At 34.9% G+C, this 25,444-nt stretch overlaps 1 protein-coding gene across 22 annotated transcripts in view; it reads right to left on the reverse strand.

Annotated features, from left to right (window-relative positions):
* Cplane1 (ciliogenesis and planar polarity effector complex subunit 1) overlaps positions 1–25,444 on the reverse strand; it is a 140,942-nt gene that overhangs the window by 84,427 nt on the left and 31,071 nt on the right. For all 22 annotated transcript variants that reach the window (XR_007109127.1, XR_007109130.1, XR_007109128.1 and 19 more), the window contains 12 exons: positions 23,812–24,029; positions 21,269–21,433; positions 17,842–17,980; positions 13,155–13,264; positions 12,837–12,995; positions 11,637–11,745; positions 9,695–9,995; positions 6,088–7,033; positions 3,405–3,550; positions 2,548–2,714; positions 1,961–2,034; positions 1,163–1,242 (listed from right to left, as the gene is read on the reverse strand). Coding sequence is in view for 18 of the 22 variants with exons in the window: in XM_047555850.1 (XP_047411806.1) it covers positions 1,163–1,242; positions 1,961–2,034; positions 2,548–2,714; positions 3,405–3,550; positions 6,088–7,033; positions 9,695–9,995; positions 11,637–11,745; positions 12,837–12,995; positions 13,155–13,264; positions 17,842–17,980; positions 21,269–21,433; positions 23,812–24,029 (2,614 nt within the window). In the remaining 4 variants the exon portion in view is untranslated. The remainder of the gene's footprint in view (positions 1–1,162; positions 1,243–1,960; positions 2,035–2,547; positions 2,715–3,404; positions 3,551–6,087; positions 7,034–9,694; positions 9,996–11,636; positions 11,746–12,836; positions 12,996–13,154; positions 13,265–17,841; positions 17,981–21,268; positions 21,434–23,811; positions 24,030–25,444) is intronic.

Genomic DNA, 25,444 nt, shown 5'->3' on the forward strand with positions numbered 1-25,444 from the left:
ATCTAAGAGTCTACACATCCTCTAACACTCTGTAATGCTTGACTCATAATCATAATCTGTTTACATCTGTCTCCATAGTGATGAGAAATAGATTCAGACAAAAGCAAAAAATACGTCTGTGTGACTTAAACATTGTTGATTGCTCAGCAACAAAACAACAGAACTTAGAACGAGGGGACATGAGGTTGGCTGGGACCCAAATTTCTCCTTGGAATAGGTGGACACTTTGCTTAGAACAGTACAGAGACTGTTGTCATGTGTGAAACTGTAAAGACTAGTTTCTATGAATGGAGGTATCTAAATTACTTATAAAGGCATGTCACATTAAATGTATTATTTTGGGGGCTGGGGGCAGAGCTCAGTGGTAAAGCACATGCAAGGCCCTGTGTTTGATCCCCAGCCTTGAGGGGAAAAAAATCATTTTGCTGATTTTTCACAGCAGAATCAAACAGAATTTGTATATTAAAAAAGAAAATCTAATTATGCTGCCTCTCTAATTCAAGGTAATCCTAAAATTCTAAAACTTCACGTCCAAACTGCAACATATGAAAACTGCCCTCAGTTCTTCTTCTTTAAACAGTAATAAGCCAGCCAGACAGCAGAGCATGTGCCCGTCATAGCTCTACTGCAGAGCCAATGGGAAAAAGATCATGTGTAATCATGATGCATAATGGTTCTTTAACTCAATAACCATGGAAAGGTGTTTCCCTGATTAGCAGATGCATATACTCTGTTCATATATAACTCATATATTTACAGTTATATTTTATTTTGATAAGGCTGACAGTGGTGGGAAAACAAAAGGTATTTTTGATATCATTATTTATTCTACTCTAGTACAACTTGAAAATGTAACATTTACAAAAAATTACTGTTTACTCTAGCTATAAATTGAAGTTACCAATTTCATTAGAAAGAATAACACCATAAAATATGTAGTGCAACTTAACAGAAAAAAAGCTGAAGTTTCATGGAGTTAAAGAGGCCAGTGACGGGACTGGGACTGTGGCTCAGTGGTAGAGCGCTTGCCTAGCATGTGTGAGGCACTGGGTTCGATTCTCAGCACCACGTAAAAAATGAATAAAGGTATTGTGTCCAATTAAAAAAAAAAATTTAAAAAAAAAGAAGTCAGTGACATCATTTCGCACTATCTCCCCCTTACCCTGTCTGTTCAGCTGATTTTTCTTTCATATTTGTCTCCCATGGTTCTTCCCTTGGACATTGAACCTCTGCTGTCAGATGCTGTAAAAATTAATAGTATCCAAAATGAAAAGAGGTAAAACAAATAGGAATTAACTGTGCTGGGTATTCTGAGTTTCATATTAGCCACTTTCCCAGAGTACCATCGGTCTAAAAACAAGGGAAAATCAAATACTAAAATGTACTCCCAGTCCTGCTCTGACCAGATCTGTATACTGTGTAAACTGCATCATTCTGAGCTAGTGAGCATTTTCAGGTATAAAGACAAAATAATGTGAGTAGATTAACACATTATAAATTACATACACTCATCACTGCATGATTATTAATTAATCTGTGAAAACAACTACAAAATCAGAAAAGGCTACTCCTTTCTAAAAGAACTGTTATAATAATTGGAAAACTCTGTTCCACCTAGAAATTCAATGCATATAGAATTTTGATAAAACAAATTAATATAGAAAGTGCATATAGTATTAAAAACTACATCCTACATTGAATCATATTTGGTAAATAATGAATATTTTTGCCACTCTTGATTAATTTGCTAAAGCAGTTTATGAAAAGAGAGTCACTGCCTAAAATTATTGGACAATTTTAGGGAAAGACAAATTCTGCAAGGCCCAGCTCTATTTTAAGCTCCATAGTGTACTTGTAAGATAATATCCTTGCTTTGACATATTTTGTAACAGTGGATTACACTTAGACATAATTTAAACTTTAGACAAAAGTTAGATAATTTTATCCACTATTGATTTACCTCTTCTAATTGCTGTGGTAAAGTTGGCATGTTATTGGCAATATTGGGATTTTTGAGACCTCCAATAGATTGTTCTAGAAGAAAATAAAAGGAAAAGAAAATTGGTCATTTGAAAAATAATCTTGATTTATTTAAGGGTTTCAGGAATATTAGAGGAACATTTTCTACCCTACTAACAAAATCTATTTTTTAAAAACATCTAAAGATTATTCCTCCTTCATCAAGTAAATCCCCAGATAAGTCTTGAAAGGCCTTTCCATTTATAAAGCTCTCAGAGTTTCTGCTTTGCTGACATCTCTTTCATGGGGACAGTTCACAGGAATTAAGAGATCCATCATTATTACAGAGGTAGGGCTAGAGGCCCCATAATTGTAAAAGAGTTACTAACATAAAAATGCCTTGTATCTTCTTGGTTTTATTAAAACTTAAGGCTACAAATACACTCAATATTTCATAAACAACATTCTCTTTTAATTTCTGGGCTATTGTAAACATACTGACTTAGATATAAAGCTAAATAATTTCAAATATCACTTAGGAATTTCAAATTTAAAAAGTCAAAGCAAATGATGATCTATATAACTGACCTTCACAGTCTGACATGTGCATATCCATTTCATCCTGTGTAAATGCTTCTACTTCTGAAAGATTCTCATTGGTATCTATAAATTCTTTTTCAGTATTATGAGTGACTGAAATAATCTCATCATTGATTTCTTTTATTTCAGGATTTTCTGCTTCAGTTGGCATTCCACTGAAAAATGGAGCAACTAAAATTACAACTCATTCTTGGAAACAAAGAGCAACCTTCCACTTGATTCCAATTTTTTAACAACTATAAACTTCATTTTCATATTTATCCAGTCTTTTTTTTTTTTAACATTTCTGGTACATGGCTCAGCAAAATGTTGATCAACAAATAACTGAACATTCTAGTATTTATTTATACAAAAAAGTAGAATAATTTCAAATAATCTAAAATCCACTTTTCTCACAAAGGAATCTTCATGTCTTAATATTTGCTATAGTCAAGGTCACATGGCAAACCTTTTCTCTCTATAAGTTGGTTATCCCAGGTATTTTGTTACAGTGATGGGAAACTGACTAACACAGTATTCAAAGATATATTACTATTACTATTGCTTCATATGTAAAAATTGATAAATGGATTAATTCAACTCCCTCTGACATGGTCAATAAATTAATAGAATAAAGGGATCTATCAGGATGAATTAGCTCCTCTCTACAGAAGATACAAGCCAGAAAACAGGAAAGAAACATAATTTGCAATGAATCGTTGTAGTTGAAAGTTCACTTTCAATTTTTCTAGTTCAAATAAATGCTTATTCCTTTAACTTTTAAGGGTTCAATTCTTCCCTTTAAGCCACAAACCAAAAAAATCAGTCATCTTCTACTGGAAAGAAGAGCATAAGGAGCAACTTACTTCAAGATATTTTGACCAACTTCATTATGATCATTTCTTTCCTCAGTTCCACCTTGAATTGCTTCTGCAGCTGAACAGTCAGCATCACTGTTGATCCTCCTCTCCATACTGCATCCAATCTGAGACTTAATATGAGTCTCTAGTTCCTGAAACAAATCATTTATAGCATTCTGTATTCAAGATTGTGGAACCAACCTAGATGCCCTTCAATTGATGAATGGATAAAGAAACTATGGTATAAATATACAGTGGAATATTACTCAGTCATAAAGAATAACAAAATTATGGCATATGCAGGCAAATGGATGAAATTGGAGAATATCATGCTAAGTGAGATAAGCCAATCTCAAAAAACCTAAGGACGAATGATCTCGCTGATAAGTGGATGATGACATAATGGGGGGTGAGAGGGGGGCAAGAATGGAGGAAGGAGGGACTGTATAGAGGGAAAAGAGGGGTGGGAGAGGTGGGGGGAAGGAAAAAAATAACAGAATGAATCAAACACTATTACCCTATGTAAATGTATGATTACACAAATGGTGTGCCTCTACTTCATGTACAGAGAAACAAGATGTATCCCATTTGTTTACAATAAAAATAATTTTTTAAAAAAATGAATTCCTTGATTAAAAAAAAAATTTAAGTTGGAAATGAACCTTTATTTTATTTATTTATATGTGGTGCTGAGAATTGAAGCCAGTGCCTCACACATGCTAGGCAAGCGCTCTACCACTGAGCTACAAACCCAGCCCTGAATCCCTTAATTTTTATGTTTAAAATTATTCTATTTTCTACAGAACTTCTCCTGATTAATTCTCTTATTCATTTACCAAGTATTTATTGCATTTTTACAACTCAATATTTGTTACTGAAGCAATGGCAAGTCTTTATTCCACTTGGAAAAAGCACACATGACTTCCTACATAGTATACCAAAGAAACTGACCTTCTAAATTCTTAAGGTATATTGAATTTACTTTCAGGCCACCAAGCAATGGCAATGAAAATGGAATGCTCTCATTTCACTATCTTTGCAATTATAAAGCCATTTAGTCAGGTGGTGTGGTGAACATCTGTAATCCCAGTGACTTGGAAGTCTGAGGCAAGAGGATTTCAAGTTCAAGGCAAATCTCAGCAACTTAGACCCTGTCTCAAAACAAAATATAAAAAGAACTGGGGATGTAACTCAGTGGTAAAGTACTCCTGGGTTCAATCCCCAGTAGCAGAATAATGAATGAATGGCAAAATATTTTAAAAAAATAAAAATAAAGACATTCAGTAGTTATTTCAAAATGACACGTGGTTGGGCACAGCAGCATATGCCTATAACTCCACTGGCTTAAGAGGATCTCTAGTAATAAGAGAAATGTAAATCAAAACCACCCTAAGATTCCATCTCACCCCAATTAGAATGGTGATTATCAAGAATACAAAGCAACAATAGGTACTGGAGAGGATGTGGGGAAAAAGGTACACTCATACATTGCTAGTGCGGCTGCAAATTAGTGCAGCCACTCTGGAAAGCAGTGTGGAGATTCCTTAGAAAACATGGAATGGAACCACCATTTGACCCAGCTATCCCACTCCTTGGCCTATACCCAAAGGACTTAAAATTAGCACACTACAGTGATGCAGCAACATCAATGTTCATAGCTGCTCAATTCACAAAAGCCAGATTGTGGAACCAACCCAGATGCCCCTCAACTGATGAATGGATAAAGAAACTGTGGTATATATACACTATGGAATATTACTCAGCCATAAAGAATAATAAAATTATGGCATTTGCAGGCAAATGGATGAAACTGGAGAATATCATGTTAAGTAATATAAGCCAATCATAAAAAACCAAAGAACGAATAATCTCGCTGAGAAGCAGATGGTGATACATAATGGGGAGTGGGAGGGGGGTAAGAATGGAAGAAGGAAGGACTGTATAGAGGGAAAAGGGGGGTGGGAGGGGTGGGGGGGAGGAAAAAATAACAAAATGAATCAAACACCATTACCCTATGTAAATATATGATTACACAAATGGTATGCCTGTACTTCATGTACAAACAGAGAAATAAGTTGTACCCCATTTGTTTACAATAAAGAAAAAAAAAAAAAGAGGCTGAGGCAGGAGGATCATGAGTTCAAAGTCAGCCTCAGCAACTAAACAAGCCCTAAACAATTCAGCAAGACTCTGTTTCTAAATAAAACATAATGGGGACTGTGGATACAACTAAATTGGTAGAATGCTTGCCTCACATAAATACATACATAAATTTCTAAGTGAGACAAAAAGGATATACATCCCTTATGTTTTTGGAGGCCTGTATTTTTGTCCACTTTTTTTTTTTTTTTTTTGGTTTCTGGGATTGAACCCAGGGGCACTTAACCACTGAGCCACAACCCCAACCGGTTGTTGTTGTTGTTGTTGTTTTTGCAGTGATGGGGATTGAACCCAGGGCCTTGTGATGGTGAGGCAAGCACTCTACCAACTGAGTTATACCCCCAACCCCAGTTATTTTTAGGAATTAAAAGAACCACTTGAAGAAAAAAAAAATTAGGTGATAAAGAATATAATCAACACTACTATTAATTTTCCATTAATTACTGATTCTTTAGTAGAGGGTAAAATATAAACATAGTTTTAATAAAAAAGACACTTCTTATTTCTAATAAACAACTGATTTATTTACCTTAATAATGACATTTTTTGCCTTATGTGTAGCAAAATAATAGGGTTGCTCCAAAAGCCACAATGAGGTGAGAATGGCAGCTGTAGAAGTCTTTACACGAATTACTGGACTATATTCACAGGGTGACTGAGTGATACCAGAATCACAGAGCAGTCTTCGATCAGACCACCTTATCATCCACTCCAACAGTCTTCCTATACTGCCAAATGCGTTCTTTAGTATCAAAGGAATATCTTCCTGAGGGTTAATATCATTGCACTCAATTGCTTTGAAACTGTATCTTCTAGTTTTAGTGGTCTTGGGAGACAAAAAAATGTGGTTTGGTGATCTCTGGTTCAGAGGTTTCTCTCGATTACCATCTTGAATTCTGTAAATTGAGTTTTTTTTTAAACCAAACAATCCATTCTTTCCTTCATCTTTACTGACTTCATGCAAAGGCTTCTCTAAAAAAGGTCTGATCCCTTGACTAACTAGATCAGAAGCTGAAAGAGCGTGGTTTCCTAAAGTTATGGTATATCCATCACTTAAAGAGGATGCTTTTCCAGATTCATGTGACTCAGGAGCAACAACAAAGCAAGAGCCAGCTCTAAACACATTCTGGCTTTTAGTTTTGCCCTGACGTCGTTTTAATGTTGTATGTACATCAAAAAGTAAAGAATTAAGTTCATGTTCTCTAAGATGTGCAGAAAAGCTGGTAAGAAATGGCATGCCAGGATCCCTGGAATTGAGTAGGTCTCTTTCAAGAACATAACTCAAGAAGAGATCAAGGAATTTAATATATTCATCATCATCACGTTCAAATTCCCAAATACCTATTACAGGAAGTGTGTTTTGCGATAGCTTTTCATGATCTTCTTTACTTTTAGGCTTTTTGCTCTGATTACATATTTTTTTTCTATCACTGGGCTTTCCAATCAGTGTTAATTCCATGTTAGCTGGGGAATTTCTACAGAAAAAAATTGAAAAAGACAAAATTAATAATCACTGAATTATTAAAACTGATCTCAGAATTGACATACAAAATATCTGCACTGAAGTCTTGCAACATTTTTGTTCCTCAACTACCTTTTTTCAAATGTGGAAGAAAACTAAAATGGGGCTGGGGAGATAGCTCAGTTGGTAGAGTGCTTGCCTTGTAAGCACAAGGCCCTGGGTTCGATCCCCAGCACCCAAAAAAAAAAAAAAAAAAAAAAAAAGAAAGAAAAAGAAAACTAAAATGATCTCTAAGGAGTGAAACATTCTACAAGCTCAACAAATACAATATACTAATATCAGAGGGAAAATTCCACAGACATTTCAGCATAGAAACTATGAATATTTTTTCTGGGGGTAAAATATGGTCCTCTAATCAGATTTCAGGAATACAAAGTCAATTAAAAATCACAAGCTAACAATATGCATCTTAATTTAGGTATTCTTATTTCTCTTTTGTGGCTGTCCCTTTCAGCCCCCTTATACATACCATGTGCAACAAGTGAGGCTCCCCTTTTTTATTTTACCAAAGAAATGTTGGGAACTTAAATACTTCCCGCTGCCATGAAACCTGTTAGGCAAGAAACTTAGCTGCCAACAATAATTGCTTTAAAATGTTTCTTTTCAACACGGTCCCTAAGGCAGAAGAGATTCTTAGATCCCTTAATAAGAGATGAAGTTGAAACCAGCACTATTCTTCTGTGAATGCACAGTAAGCAGCTTTTAGGGGATGCCTGTGCTAATATTTAACCATAGTTGTTTTGTGAAACAAGCACAACATTTAAAATGGTATTAGATACAGTTTAAGCACAAATCTGGAGTAGATGTGATCATTTCACTTAAGCAAAATTATTGTTGATTAAGTCATGAGGAGAATAAACTGTGTTGCAGTTATTAGATATATAAAGAAAAATTGGCTTAAATCACAGTGACATGAGTTTAGAAAATAAAAACAAGAATTTCCCAAAAGTTTATGAACAAGTTTCAAAAATGAATATGCAAAATCTAACAGATTCATAGAGGAAAGGGATCAGGGTATGGAAGGAGGTGAAGGTTGAGTGGGGAGGTTTGGGGTAAGTGTTGAGGAGTGATATTGGCCAAATGATATGGTTAAATTGTGTGCATGCTTGAATAAGTAACATCAAAACCCATCATTGTGTACAAATACAATGCACCAATAAAAAATGTGGAAGGAAAAAAATGAATATTCAAGTACTACTCTGGAAACCCTTAAAAACAATGTGGCTCAATCACAGCTTTAAGGGTTGAGTATCCCTTATCCAAAATGGTTGGCACCAGAAGTGCTTTGAATTCTTTTTTAATTTTGGAATATTTATATATACATAATGAGATCTTGGGGATGGGACCCAAGTCTAAACACAAAATTCATTCATATTTTGGGGCTGGCAAACTAGCTCAATGGCTGAGCACTTGCCTACCATGTATAAAGCCCCAAGTTTTGGAACGGACCCACCATTTGACCCAGCTATCCCATTCCTCAGTTTATACCCAAAAAACTTAAAATCAGTATACTACAGTGACGCAGCCAGATCAATGTTCATAGCTGCTCAATTCACCATAGCCAGATTGTGGAACCAACCAAGATGTCCTTCAACTGATGAATGGATAAAGAAACTGTGATATATATACACAATGCAATATTACTCAGCTATAAAGAAGAATAAAATTATGGCATTTGCTGGTAAATGGATAGGAGCTGGAGAATATCATGCTAAGTGAAATAGGTCAAGCCCAAAAACACCAAAGGCCAAATGTTTTCTCTAATAGTTGGATGATGATACATAAGGAAGGGGGGTTGATGGGGTGGGGGGAAGAGAAGAATGAAGGAACTTTGGATGGTGTAGAGGAAAATGGGGCAGGAGGGAGTGGGGGTACAAAAGATAGTAGAATGAGACAGGCATTATTACCCTATGTACATGTATGATTACATAAATGTACACTGTGTACAACCACAGAATTGAAAAGTTTTAGCCCATTTGTGTACAATGAATCAAAATGCAGTCTGTAAAAATAAAAATTTAAATTAAAAAAAGTCCCAAGTCTAAGCCCCAACACTCAAAAAAGAAGAAATTCATTTGTTTCATATAATCCTTATACACATAGGCTGAAGGTAATTTTTTTTTTTAAAACTTTGCAATATTAGGAATTAATCCCAGGTCCTCATATATGCTCTACACTGAGCTATGTCCCCAACTCAGCCTGAATGTAATTCTATACAATATTTTTAGTGCATGTGCATTTTGACTGCAGGATCAGGGTGGAATTTTCTACTTGTGGAATCATGTTGGTGCTCAAAATAGCTTCAAATTTTGGATTTTCAGATTAAGGATGCTCAACTTGTATTTAAGTCTAAGGATAACTATAAGAACAAAACATCTAGTGAATTCTACAATTTTAATTTATAAACAGATGGATAAATTATTTCATTTCTCAATACTAGGTAAATGAAGTGGGTTTTCAAATGATACAGTTTCATATCTATCCTTGTGAGTAGGGAGGTTAGTACTTATTTTTCATAATGTTAATAGCACAATCAGTGAGGGATGCTGGGACTAGAAATAAGTTCTTAACTTTCTTTGAAAAGAAATGAATGGTTATTAAGAGAGTTCAATACCTCTGACAGAAAGGTATCCTAGTTTTTTCTTCAACCGACAAAGCTTCAGAGAATGTATCTGCTGTATCTGCTTCACTGTGGATCACGGAATTTCCCAGTTCTGTGAGGGTGCTTCTGCTCAGGCTAGCCCCCAGGGAAAACCTGTCCAAACCCACAGTCTCATCTGGTTTTTCTTCTTCAACTGGTTCCCACACATTCATCTCAAAAGAACCTATATTTCTCTGCACGCGTTTTAGAGCTTTTACCCTCACTTTATGGATAGAATGCATGACAACAGACATCATTTCCTCAGTCTGGGGACCTAGAAAGAAAAGAAGAAAAGGGCTTGTGGTTCATTACAATGTTTCAACAAGACAAAAGGAGACCGTTCTGGTCCCTCCTGGGAACCTGAAACATAAATACCAGTTAAGGCTTATTTCCATATTCTTACAGATTACGTTTTCTTCAATATTCATTGGAAAGTCTATTTCAAAAATCAAATCAATAATTATAAAAAAGAATAATAATATTTTCTATTTCTATAGAGTGGAGATGCAAGAGCAAATGAGTATAATTTTATCCAAAATAACAAGGATACCTTTCCTATTGAGTAGTGAAAAATAATGGCAAGGGAAATTTTTTAAGACTAGCTATAGAAATTTTATAGAAAAAAATTTAAGCATTTTTATTAATACATAAACAGGACATATGTATTAAGAAAAATGTATTAAGAAAAATACAGGGGTCTGGAGTTGTGGCTCAGTGGTACAGCACTTGACTGGCATTTGAAAGGCCCTGGGTTCGATACTCAGCACCACGAGTAAATAAATAAATACATAAATGATCAACTGACAACTAAAAACAAAAATAAAAAAAGAAAAAGAAAAATACAAATCACAAAAACATGTTTGTTAATGTAATAATGTACAATCACAGGACATAATAGACTTTAGTAGAGAACTGTAGTTCTACAAAGAAGGTAACATGAATTTAAAAATTTCCAGATGGGTCCAGTGTGTTAATCCCAGGTACTTGGGAGGCTGAGGCAGGAGCATCACAAGTTCAAGGCCAGCCACAGCAACTCAGCAAGACACTGTCTCAAAATAAAGAGCTGGAGATGTATCCCAGTGGTAGAGCACTTGCCTGGCAAGGGCAAGTCCCTTGGTTCAATCAAAGCACCTAAAATAATGTTAGTAATAATTCTATGTCTACTAGTGTACTCAGTATTACAGCATACACACAGCATGCATGAGGCTCTAGGATATATCTCCAGCAATGCCAAAAAAAAAAAAGAAAGTTAAAATGATAAATATTTTGCTATAATTTTAAAAATCCAAAAGGTCATCTTGAATATATAGTATAAAATAGCCACAAATTAAAAGATTAAAAGATTAAAAGATTATACTTTTTAAAAGATTATATACATATATATAACATATATGTGTGTGTATAAACTATTTATATAGTATATAAATACTAGTTTGCTAAGCACTGTATGCTTATTTTATTTTTTGAAACAGTATCATACTAAGTTTTCCAAGCTGGTCTTGAACTCAGGCTCAGGTAATCCTCCCACTTCACCTCCTCAGTAGCTGGAACTACAGGTGGGCACCACCATACCTGGCTTATATGCTCAATTTATATATCTCATTTTGTTTAGTGTTCCCTCAATCATATTCATAAAATAAGAATAAGATACCTATTTTGCAAATAAAGAAATGAGCTCAGAGAGACTGAACAACTGGTCTAGGGTCACAGAGTTAACAACTGACAAAGCCATAACCTGGCTCCAAAGCAAGAGAATTAGTTCTGCCATGGGGAAGTGTGGCTAAGCTTCTCAGATACTTACCTCTAAGGAAAGACAGAAATGCATAGACACATAAACAACAGAAAATTAATGCTTTCAAACAAGAGGAGCATCTCCAGCAATTTATCCATTAGCTATCTAAGAAATAACAAATACCTTTTACAACACAGCGTCTGAGTCTCTGTCGAAGAGAGTGGTACTTCTCTCTTAATGGAACTCTTACTTCCTCAGGATTGGGAAATGCTTTCACGAAAATCTCTGCCACCTTCGGAAAAAAATTTTTGGAATTTTTATAAGCAACATCATTCTTATTTTTTCCTTTTTATTCCTCTAACATTCCAACTCAAACATAAATGCATATTTATTACTAACTTTTTGATGTCAGGTCAAATCCTTTCTTTAAGCATGAGCTTGCTAATGGGAGTTCAGCATCAACTTTGCCTTTTTTATTTTTTTAAATTTTAAAATATTTAATAAACAAGAATTGTGTACATTCGATATGCACAATGTGATGGTTTTTAACTTTTATTTTATTTTTCATTTATTTTGCAGTACTGGAGATTGAACCCAGGGTTCTGTGCATGCTAGGCAAGTACTCTACCTCTAAACTATATCCCCAGTCCTTTTTTATTTTGAGACAGAATCTCATTAAGTTGCCAAAGCTGGCCTCAAACTTGCAATTCTCCTGCCTTCTCCTGTCTTGGCCTCCCAAATAGTTGGGATTATAATCATGATGATTTGATATACATATATACTATGTACTGATTACCCCAGACGAATTAATACATCCATTACCAGACATAGTTATCATTGTGTGGGAGATGGTGGTGAAGACACTTACATTCTCCCTTATCAAATTTCAGGTAAACAATACAGAATCATTAACTACAGATACCATGCTGCACATTAGGTATCCAGATCTTACTCCTTTCATACATGAAAGTTGGGACCCCATAACCAACATTTGCCCATTTCCACCACACCCCCAGCCTGAAAATTGCTATTCTACTACTCTCTGCTTCCATTAATTTAACTTTTTTAGGTTTTACACAGTGAGATCATACAGTATTTGTCTCTGAGTCTGAAGGATATTATACTAAGTGAAACAGGCCAGGGGCTGGGGTTGTGGCTCAGTGATAGAGCACCTGCCTGGCATGTGTGAGGCACTGGGTTTGATTCTCAGCACCACATATAAATAAATAAATAAAATAAAGGTCTGTTGACTACTTAAAAAAAAAAAAAAAAAGAAAAGAAATAGGCCAGATATAGAGAGCATTAATCTTTACTAAAACAAAATAAAAATTCTTCTAAGTCTCCAGTTCAGATTTAGTTGATTTTCACCTATAATCACATCACCTTTCTGATTGGTGGCAGTTCTCCAATAAGGCTCAAAATTAAATCCTGAATAAGTTCTTCAATATTAAAAAACCGAGAGAAAGGCAGCATTCTATAAGCCCATTCCACTGCGCTGAGACAGTGCTCAACCATACAGGAATCAAACTCCACTTCAAAGTCCTAAAGAGATATTGAAAAGATTAACTGCCTTTTCAGTTTAGATGAATAGACCAGAATGAGTTCAAAAGAAAGTTTATTACAAAGAATGAAATCTTCCATTAAAGAATAATTTCCCAAGTAATGTTCCTTCATTTTTCTTATTCTTGTGCTGGCAAATACCTTTTCTCCCATTACATTTTCTCTTGCTTTCTGATATTGCCTGCAATTATAGGATAATTTGTCACGAATATGTAGCACCCAGCACAAAGCACAAAGTTCTCTGAAGCAACCTAAGGTAGGAATAAAAACGCACAAAAAAGTATGAGTATGTACATGAAATAGAACAATTTCACCTCTGCTGGTTATTTTTTTCAAAATAAATGTTTTCATTTTGTTAATTATAAAGGAAACACATTTATCATAAACACCTTATATGAAAGTCATAGATACTTCCAGAATTTTAATGTGATTATAGAACATTTCATGCATATCAGTTAATGAAAATTTTGAAAACATAAAGTATATAATTTTCTCTATTTAATATCAGATTACTCATTTTATAATTTCATGGGGTTTATATCGCTAATATAGTACTCCATTGTATGGAGTATCAATAATTTAACTATACACAGTGCAAGGACTCACAGTACAAGAAAAAAGAATTTCAACGGTCTGCTAATGCTAAATTTACTTTCCCTTATTATAATTAACTATGTCCATAAGTAAGACCCATCTTCTCTACAATAGCTAACAGTCTTGTCCTGTGGAGGGACAAAGGTAATCCCTAAAATTTAATAGTCATTTCTTTAAGCCTTAATCTTTATAATGAGTCTTATTTTTACAGTAAACTAACTTTTATTTTAGTGATCATTTTTGTTAGAAAGCTACTTATTTTAAAAATAACTCTCAAAGTCACAAAGTAGTTAAGATATTACAAAAACAGGAGAAAACGCTTCTTCTACTAAACTATCCCCAAAAGAGGAGAGTGGTGGGTAAATGCCCTTAAGACTCTTGGGATCATCTGTGGGAATTTTTGCACTATGCTCCAACCTCACACCCCAGATTCTGATGATTCTACCAGGAGAGCACGGCTCAATCTGTTGAAAAGGCACCAAGTGATGTGCTTCACTGTTTCACAGGTATGCTGGGACAGAGCTAGGGCCAAGAATCAGCAAGTAAAATGCAGCAACATACTTAGCAGTTACTCATTTAAAAACATCCCTTCTCTGGGTTTTTCTAACTGTAGATTGCTATTAGGCTGTAAAATTCATCCAATGAGTCTCAACCATTTTTTAAAAATAGAATTCAACAGAAAATAGCAATAGTGCACTGTACACAATAAGGATAGCTCCTTAAATTTTCATTCCTTAAGGTTATGTATGGTACTGATGTAATATTTGCATCTTATTGTAAGTCCTGGTCATAAAAGTTTGAATACCAAAAAGGTGTAATCAACTGAAACCAGAATGGGAAGACTTCCACTTATAAATGACCTGGTTTTCTTAATAAATAAGTGGCCTGAAAAAAATAATGGGGAAAGAGAAACTTTTATACCTTAAGAGAGAATCACATATCAATGAAAATGCAATGTGTGGAAGATCCTGTTTGGTTCCAGATTTGAAACTATTAACTGATAAAGTCATACTTGAGATACTAAATAAAATATAAACACAGGATAGATAATATTAAAGAATTTTAATTAATTTTGTCAGGTATAGTTTTTTTTGGTTTTTTTTTTTTTTTTTTGCAGTGCTGGGGATTGAACCCAGGGCCTTGTGCTTGCAAGGCAAGCACTCTACCAACTGAGCTATATCCCCAGCCCAATTTTGTCAGGTGTAATAATGGAATTGTGCTTTCAAAAACTTCCTGTTGTGTTGACTACACATACTGAAGTACTTATGGGTAAAATCTTATAATATATTAGATTTGCTTTCATGTGTTGACCACTGTTCCAGGTGGAGGACAAGTACTTGAAAGTTCGTTACATTTTTTTTTTTCTTTCAGTTCTCTATAAGCTTCAAAAAAGTTTGAAAGTCACTATTTTAGATAACAAACTAGGAATGCAAACTTTTTAATCTAGCTGAATCACTTCTCAACAACTGAAAGACCAAACTAAATTAAATAGTAACCCTCAGAGACAAAATTAAACTATTGAAAATGTATGTTCAAGGGGTTACAGTTGTAGCACAGTGGCAGAGTGCTTGCCTAGCATGTGTGAGTCACTGGGTTTGATACTTAGCACCACATAAAAATAAACAAAATAAAAGTATTGTGTTCATCTACAACTAAAACACAAATTTAAAAAAAAAATACATTCACCATCTAACACAACCAAGAGTAAGATATGTTTCCAGTAACTTCTCAGCTCCAGAGTCTTCTGACCCATTTGCCTTACCAAAGCATTTATCCTATTGCACAGTCTCATGACAATTTAGCACAATTTCTTGCTTTTTATCAGTGAATAGAAATGGCTGGAAAGAATGTTAGAAGCCCAAAGTTGAATTAGTTAGAACTACTTTAGCAAGCATATCAGCCAACACAAGGGATTTCTTACTTCATGATTTTACTATTTTCTTCTGCCCATCTCCCCACATTCACTCTCCTGTCCCTCCCTTAACAGGTATACAACCTAAAGAAATGATTTTCAAACCAGTATACATACATGCACATTGACAGCAGCACTATTCAAGAGTCAAAAAGTAGAAAGAGCTCAAATGTCCATTAAGTGATAAACAAGTTATGGTGTAGCCATACACAAGAGTCTTATTCACCCACATGAGGCACAAAATATTGGCACATGCTACAATGTGGATGAGCCTTTAAAACATTATGCTAAGTGAAAGAAACTAGCACTCTTGGAGAAAGGGGGGAGGAAGTGAGAAGAAACTACTAAATGGTCAAGAGGAGCTGGAAATATAAAGTGATTTTACAACACCGGGAATGTACTAAATGCCGTTGAATTATTTACTTTAAAATGGTTAATTCTGGATTGGGGTTATGGTTCAGTGGTAGTGTGCTCGCCTAGCATGCATGAGGCCCTGGGTTCCATCCTCAGCACCACATAAAAATAAAGGTATTGTGGCCACTTACACTAACAAATTTATTTAAAAAAATAATAAAATGGTTAATTCTGTTATATTAATTTCAAATCAGTAAATTACTTCTTAAAAGATAAAAATGTATGTTTAAATCTTTCTTTAAATCATTTGCATACTTTTTCTTCTTCTTTTTGTTTTTGAGATGGAGTCTAGATATGCTGCTGAGGCTGGTCTTAAACTCCTAGGTTCAAGTGATTCTTTCACCGTAACCTCCCAAGTAGCTGGGTCTATAGGCACCATCACACCCAGCTTCATGTATTATTATGAGAAACAATCTTCTAACCGGGATTGTTATGACTTTTAACTTATTACTTACAAAGTCCAGATTTTTAAAAAATAAATAGGATTGTACATACATTTCTAGATGACACCTGCCTGGCCCTTTCTTTTCTTAGGGTGAATGAAAATTCTATACACTAAGCTCATAACACCTGAGAAAAGCAATTGAAAAGCATTTTGATGCCATATAGTTTGAAAACAGACAATCTGAGCCCAAGGATATTTACTATTTAACATTAATACAAAGAACAAATGAGTTAAAAAGGACCATTTCAATCAAAGTCTAGAGATGAGATCAGGACTTAATTTAAATAGAATGGTAAGAATTAATAATTAAAGAGGGGTTGGGGTTGTGGCTCAGTGAAAGAACGATTGTCTGGCACATGTGAGGCCCTGGGTTTGATCCTCAGCACCACATATAAATAAATAAAATAAAGATCCATCAACAACTAAAATATATATACATAAAAAAGAAAGGTTAGTTTTTTAAAAAAATAAACAAATAATAATTAAAGAGAAATGAGTGGAATGACATCCAAAGTTTGACTTGTTTTTAAACTTTTTAATGGAGCTAAGTGGACATAGACTATGAATAGGAAATGAATTTATAATAGGAAATATAATACAAAACTAATACTCAATATAATTAGTCACAATGAAGATGTATTAACATACAATTATCATTGTAACCCATCAAATTAATCCAAAGGAATTAGAAAATTTGGCATACTATTTCATGAAATATAAAATAGGCATATTCATTCAACTCAGCAGTTCTATTGCTGAGAATCTAAGGAAATTATTCTAAAATACAAAAAAAAGAAATTTATGTGTCAGAGGCAATTAAAAGCATAAAAACTGAAGTAAATTTTAGTATTTGCTAATAGAGATTTAAAATTTTAATAGATATTAAAGTTTTTAAAATGGAAAAATGTTTAAGTAGCATGTGTTAAGTTAGAAAAACAGAAAACAAAATTGGTAAGTCTATCCTGATAAGGTCAAAGCCTACCCATTTAATGTTTGGCCATATACCCTAACTTTAAGAAAATGACCCCAGGAAAGGTGTTTTTAATTGAACCCAGGGGTACTCTACCCCTTTTTTCATTTTGTTTTGAGACAGAATCTCTTGAAGTTGCTGAGGCTGGCCTCGAACTTGCGATCATCCTGTCTCAGTCTCCCAAGTAGTTGGAATTATAGGGGAGTACACCAGGCAAGAAAGGCATTTAAATTTCAAATTTAAATAATGAAGCAACAAAAATAATGTCATAGTTTTATATTATATAATAAATTCCTAATTTAATATCATATAAAGCATGTACATATATTACTGTTATAATTAAAGCATTTACTTGTATACACTAAGAAAATATTATACACCATTCTATACTTTGAAAAGTCAATCGTTCAAAAATTTTGCCAAATCAAATGAAATATATATCACTATTCAGATTTAGGATAATTTCTAAGCAAGTAATTCACTGTAAACAAACCAATTGCTCTAATGGAAACTTCATCAAGCTTGTGGTCTCCAGTTGCTCCAGGTCTGAAGAATGCTACTCCTCCTTTACAGTAATTAAGTAAGGACTCGGGGAAAGGACTCAATGACGGAAGAGACCCTTTCATTCGAATCTGAAAGTAAAGAATGACAATACATTAATCTTCAATAGTACAAATAATGTTGAAAGAAAACTACAAAAGAACAAGGCAGTTAAGATCAACCATATAAAATGGCAAATAGCACAATTCCTCTACTATGGGAGGAAAACAGTCCTGAAATCAGCTATACTTTCAGAAGCTTAGCTTACAAATTTAATTCAAGAATTTCATAAAATTATAATCTCAAAAAAGAAAAAAAAAAGTTCTAACTAAATCATTTATACTCCCTTGTCACTCAGTTTTGCTTGTATAAAATCAATCTAAGGCTATTCATCCCTGGCATCCTCAACAGTCTTAAAAAAGAAAAGAAATACGGGCATCTAAATCTCATTTGTGTAGACTCCAAAACCAAATACAAAAAATTTAACTTCATATGTAACTTTTAAGAAACTAATGCACAAGACAGAGATAGAAAGTCCTCATGTGACAACCCTTAAAAAAATAATGACTCTAGGCAAGAATCATCAATAAATGCCAACTGAGATTAAAAGTTGGATGTCTGATGGGGAACTTGATGGAAGATATGACATAAACCCAAACTCACTGATCAATCTCACTACCACCAAAAGTGCCACATGTGCCACACAACATGGTGCAACAGGAAGTACACAGCATTTTGAGAGTTCATTTCTGAATACAATCAAACCTCCCTACCTCCACAAGTACAGATTGCTCACCTGTGTACAGGAAATGAAAGGAAACAAACTAGTTAAATGATGCTAAATGAAAAAAGCCATTAGACAAAACTAGAATATAGGTACAGGAAAATTACCCTGTTTATCTAAATCAAGAATTTTTTTAAAAAAGAAGGTGGCTGTTATAGATATAAGAAAAGGAATATAAGAGACATAAACCTGGGAAGGAAGGGTCAGCAGCAGGATTGCAATCTATACTTCCCTCTACTAGTTACTTTCAGAAATACATGATCTTATCAGATCCCTTTGTAAGCATGCTAAAGACATACACTTCAATGGCATTTATTAGCAGGATGGTACTAAAAGATGGAGCTAGCACCACCAAGCCTACTGCCACATGGAACTGAATTCTGCTAATAACCTGAATGATTTTCCCCTAGAGCTGAGAGTGATCTGTGACTGGCTTCATAAGACTCTTGAACTACTTCTTGCCTAGACTTCAGATGCACTGAAATGATGAGATAATAAATGGGTATTGTTTAAAGCTACTAAATTTGTGGTAATTTGTTAAGAGTGAAAACAGAAAACTGGTGGGTGGTGCATGCCTGTAATCCCAGTGACTTGGGACGCTGAGGCAGGAGGATCTCAAATTTCAAGACAGCTAGGCGATTTAACAAGACTCTGTCTCAAAAATAAATAAATAAATAAATAAAATAAAAAAGAAAGAAAGAAAAGAAAAAGGGCTGCAGATGTGGCTCAGTAGTAAAGCCCCTCTGAGTTCAATCCCTGGTACCAAAAAATAAATAAAGATCTGGGGACGTAGCTCAGTGATAAGAGTGTCCCTGGGTTCAACTCCTAGTACTGCCAAAGAAAAAAAAAGGAGAGAGAGAGAGCAAGAGAGGGAGAGAGAGAAAATAAACTGACATCATGCATAATCTTTATTTCAGTATCATTTTCAACTGACATAAAATTCAAATACCATAAAATTCACCTTTTAAATGTACATAGTTCAAGGGGTGGGGAATGTGACTCAGTGACAGAGCATGTGCCTGGTAGGCACAAGGTTCTAAGTTTGCTCCCCAGCACAGCCAAAAAAGCATACAATTCACTGGTTTTGGTTAGTTTAATTAGGCAACCATCACCACTATCTAATTCCAGAACATTTTGATCACCCTAAAAAGAAAATCATTAGTAGTCACTTCCTATTTCCCTCTCTCTCCAGCCCCTGGTAACCACTACTTTATCTCTCCATTGTGATAAAAAGATACAGAGTGAGCAGTTTTAACTTCTATCTAATGAGAGCTGTATGCAAATCATACCAACCTTTCTCTCTAGAAAGGCTAATTTTCAAAAATATCTGATAAAAAGGAATTGCAGCTGGATAAAGAGACATATCTGATGTCTTACCCAGCTGGAAAGCAGATAAGAACACAGCTACTGCTCAGTGGAAGTCCTCATGGATGGGCAGGACAGCACCAGAATCAAACTGAAATGCATATCTCGGAAGACAGCAAAGGGAGACCCTGAGCTGTGGAGACTCTTGCAAGCACACAACCAAGTACTCACTCTAACTTTCGATGCTTTGGACCCACTTAGGGAACAGGTGGACATGAGCAGTGGGAACATGGGAGTTAAGAGAGAGGTTAAATCTACACACTAAACCTAAGTGCTAAATAAAGTCGTCCTGGCCCTACTCTGATGTAAGAAAACAGCCCTGAAACAACATATTACAGGGTCAAGGAGTGTTTGCCCAAGACTCCTCCTTTGATAAGTAGGAAGATGGACTGCTCTGACTAAAGGCTGAAGAGTTCAATGGCCTCAAGGTCTATGAAATCAAGTTCCAGATAAAATAGGTGAAGCCAAGATGACCAAAAGCTGCCTTTAGGTCCTCAATGTATCATTTAATCTTACTGTAATTATAAATTCTCACCCCATAGGTTTCACTTAGCCACTTGTGACCAAGATGTACACAACAGGGATTTAGAAATCTAATACAATCCAACTGTCAATCAAGAGCTAGGAGATAGTGCTTGGGAAAGACCCGCTGGAAACTACCCCTTACCCGTAATAAAAGCTAGCACAAAATGACAGGAGTTGTTTCTCTCTTCTCTGAGAGGACCCACAATCTTCCTTAAGGGTACTTTTCCCCCTACCCTTCCTCTTTTTCTTCTAATAAACTTTGATATATACTTTTATCGCACCTTGTGTCTTGCTTAAACTCTTCTCTTGTGAAGACACAAGAGCTGAGAACATACAACACAACTCTCCAGTAACACTCTGAAGCCCCAACAGAACTCAGATCTCTCCTCAGAGAGAAGTGAATTCTTCCCACACTTCAGTCCTGAACTGAGTGTATATCTTCGATGAAGAAGTAAGTGTAGTTCCCACTTAACTGACTAGACTACACTACCTATTGTCAGACAGGATGTAACTAACCTGGAGAACCAATTCAAAGTTCTCATCTTTTAGCAGAAAGAATCTGCTCTATGTTGCTTGAACCATACGGTTCCTTAAGGCAGGACTCCTTGGAAAAGTTATTACAGTTATTACAATGTTACAGTATTATTACAGTATAAATATCAGTTTATTTCAGTTAACACAGCACACAAATAAGACATTTCCATACCTTTTGCATGACTTTTCTTGCCCACCTCAGCTGCAGAATGTACCACTGTGCTACAGGAAAAGAACACCGAGCTGCCCGGAAGAGCAAGAGAACTCGCTGAAGGATTCCAGATACTTTTTGGCGATTGTCTTTTTCAGCTTTTACAAGAAGATCATCTCCATCTTCCTGGAAACAATAAAACAATCAATTTTAGTGACAATAAATAAATTTAAAATGCTAAAGGAAAAATAAAGATAGGCTAATGCTGTCAGTGCTTCTCAACCAGAACATTCCTTGAGATTTAGAAAGGAAATTTTAAGGCACAGGTTGTGGGATTTCGACTAAGGTTATATGTGGGGTTGAGGAAATAATTCTCTACTTTTAGTGTACAGGGCTCAAGGGACCCCAGTTCCTGGTCTTCCCCTACCACTGGGAAAGCCCACCACCTCAGATTCCTAGCGAGCTACCACAGCAAGAGTACCTTCAAAGGAGAATATCTTTTCCCTTCCCTACCTACCCATCTCAAAATAAAAGTTTTGGGGATGTAACTCAGTGGGAGAACACTCCTGGGTTCAGTCCCTGGTGTGTGTGCATACATATGCATATGCACACACACACACACAAATATGAGCAAAAGATTATTTTCCCAGAGAATGACACAATGTGTTATAACCATCTTCCCTGTCCACTTCTTAATAGTACTCAATTTTTATTTGGGTAACTGCCCCTCTCCTGCATAGTCCATATGACTTCGGAAAAGCTGATTATACATCTCCAGCTTCTAGGCAAGGCCTTAATGACTACCAAGCAGCCAAGGCAAGTGATTAAAGGCAGGCATGTGATCTAAGGCAGTCCAGGGAATCTCAATACTCTTAGGTGGGATGCTAGGTAAGAAATAAATCCACTGGTTTTTTTTTTTTCCTCTCCCTTTCCCTCTCCCTGTGGGTGTGGACAAGTCATTCTGTTCACACAAATGAGGGGGCCATCGGGTGAGGATGCCACTTTAGAGGACACACTGTAAAGAAAGAAAAGAGCCCAAGTCTTTGCTGCATAACTAAGTCAGAAGCTTGTCCTACCATGGAGCTTCTCAATTATGTGAGTCAATAAATACCTTTAAATCATCTTGACCAAGTTTTCTATTATTTGCAACACAAGGGGTTCTGATACAGAGTGAAATTTAGGAGAAATTCTACCACTGAGCATTACTTTTAACAAAAAACAACAAAATGTAGCACTACTGGGTAGAGTAACTAAGTTAAGATCAACATAGGATATTCAAAAAGACCTTACATGCCATTTCTACTTTCTAAACCAATATATTGAGGACTCAGACCTGAAAGGAAAGCTGAATTATTAAGAAATGCCATGGATTATTTATTCCATCCATTTAAATATAACATAGTACATTCATAATATTAATAGGTGAAATATTTAACCTATTTGAAACATACCTCTAAATATAACAAATGGGAAGTAAATAAAAAAACAAATGCAGATAGAAGTTGGAAATAATGAAACAGGAAATAGTAAAGAAATGATACCAGAACCACTTTAAAGTATTAAATATTTCAAAAATCTAAATGTAAATAATTTATAGTAACACTTTAAATCTTAAAACCAGCTAACAATAAGGTTAACAGTTTTTTTTGTTGTTGTTTTTTTTTTTTTTTGGGTGCTGGGGATCGAACCCAGGGCCTTGTGCTTACAAGGCAAGCACTCTACCAACTGAGCTATCTCCCCAGCCCCAGGTTAACAGTTTTTAATAACAGAGGGAAGTTCCTGAGAGGACTACAATCATTATTTCTAAGACAGAACTATCAATTGAATAGTGCACGAGAAAAAGGTAAAACAATAACAAAAAAAAAATCGAAGACAAAAGTAAGTATTGAAAAAAGGCAAAGACAATGAGGTGAATAAAGACTGAAATAATGTATGACTTCCAATTCTCTCATTGTTTATGTCATTTATTACCCTACATAAAAACCTATTCTTAAAGTTAAGAAATCTCTTGATTTTGTCATATTATTATAATAATTTTAATATTTATTTATTATATACTCCAGGTCCTGAGTTAAAAGCTTTCACAGGATATCTCATTTAATCCTCACAGCAATGCTATAAGAAGTACTATTAGCATCTGCATTTTACAGATCAGGAAACTTAAATAGCAGCCAGGTACTTTACCTGGGATTACACAACTAGTAATAGCCATGCTGGAACCCAGAAGTCTGTCTTCAGAGCTTGTGTTTTTAATGTGATTATTATTACCAGGTTGATTTTTGTTGTTGTTGTTCTGTTTTTTGGTACTGGGGATTGAACCCTGGGGTGCTTTACCACTGAGTACATTCCCAGTCTTTTTTAAATTCTGAGACAGAGGCTCACTAAATTGCTTAGGTACCCACTAAGTTGTTGAGGCTGGCCTCAAACTTGGGATCCTCCTGCCTTGGCCTTCTTAGTCTCTGGAATTACAGGCATGAACCACCATGTCTGGCTTTAGGTTGACTATTTTTAAAACTGGTCAAAATCAATTTTCAATTAATTAAAAGAATAATGCATAAGCTTACTTCACTAAGAATAGCTGGCTGGGGACAATATAATGGAGGAGCCGGAAGATACAAGCCAGCAGGCACTAAGCCCCACAGTCTCTTACTGAAGTCCTTAGCAGAGTCTATCAGATGCTGTAATGTGTCTGAAAGAACATCTGCATCGGCCATAACTGATGCTTTTAGGACTTCTTGCACTGAATCAAATAGCAGATTTGCATCTTCCTCTTCAATGGGATCTACAAAACATAAAATTTGATAAAATAGTCAAAATTCATATTCGATTTCACATTTTATTTTGTAAGATAAAATTTTTTAATCTGAAAAAGTAGATTCTCAAGAATAAAATGGTTGACAAGTAAAGCATCCAAACTTACAAAAAATTATGAACTATCCTGTTATTTTAAGATTATCAGCATTTAGAGCATTACTTTTTCTAAAACTATACAAGAGATAAATAAAAATAAAATATTATATATGTAGCTGAAATTCCTTGAGAATCAATCATATTCCATCCCTCGTGGTAGCCATTATCCAGAATTTAGTAGAGATATAACTGGAATTCCTAAAAGACATCTGTTCTACACGCTACAAAATTTAATTTTACTTTTGTATTCTTCAACTCTTGATACCTCTCTATATATTGTTTATATTTATCTCTATATTTTATAAAGATATATATTATCATATGCATATTTTATGGCTATACATGTATCCATAAAATAAATAGCTCAGATTTATCTTTCAATTAATTAATTGGCTCTTAAACTGCTCTAATAACTTTGTTGAGTTTTTGTTTTTAAATCAGATTAACTGAGGCATAATTTATATTCAGTAAAATTCATCTTTTTCAAAGTGTACAGCTTAGTGAACTTTTGATATATTGGCACAGGCCTGTAAGAACATTTCCATCACTCTACAAAGTTCTTTCATCCCCTTTGTAGTTAATTCCTCTCCCACTACTCCTGGGTAACCACTGACTTGTTTCCTGTTCCTATAGTTCTATTTTTTGTAGACTCATATAAATGGAATCGGACAAGATAAAGTCTTTGTTTTTTATTTCTCTCATCTAGTGTATGATGGTCATACGATTCAACCATGGTTGTCACATATTGTTAGTTTGCTGAACGATGAAAAGCTGACTAACTTATGATGGATTACTCATAAAACATTTTTTTTAAAAAGTAGTTTGCTATTTTTTTTTTTTCTTTTTGGTACTGAGAACTCCACTGTGCTATGTCCCCAGTCCTTTTTATTTTTTGAGACAGATTCTTGCTTAATTGCCGACAATGGCTTTGGACTTGCAATCCTCCTGCCTCAATGTCTCAAGTCACTGGGATTACAGGTGTTGAGTCAATGAACCCAGCATCTTCTTTTATAAGTCCATTTTACAGAAATATTGCAGTTTGCTTTTCCACTGACAGACATTTGTGGTATTTCCAATTTGGGGCTATTATGAAAAAACTGCTCTAAACATTCATGTACTGATCTTTGGATAGACCTGTTTTATTTCTCTTGGGTAACATTACAGAATGGAATCCTTTTGAGTTTAAACTTGATTTGTTTCTGATCTTTAGGAATTCTCCCTTAATTTCTTTAAAGCTTAGACTTCAAAGATATTGTATTTTACTTAGAAATACATTTTATCTATTTA

This window comes from Sciurus carolinensis, chromosome 6 (assembly GCF_902686445.1).
Source record: "Sciurus carolinensis chromosome 6, mSciCar1.2, whole genome shotgun sequence".
Taxonomy (NCBI): Eukaryota; Metazoa; Chordata; class Mammalia; order Rodentia; family Sciuridae; genus Sciurus; species Sciurus carolinensis.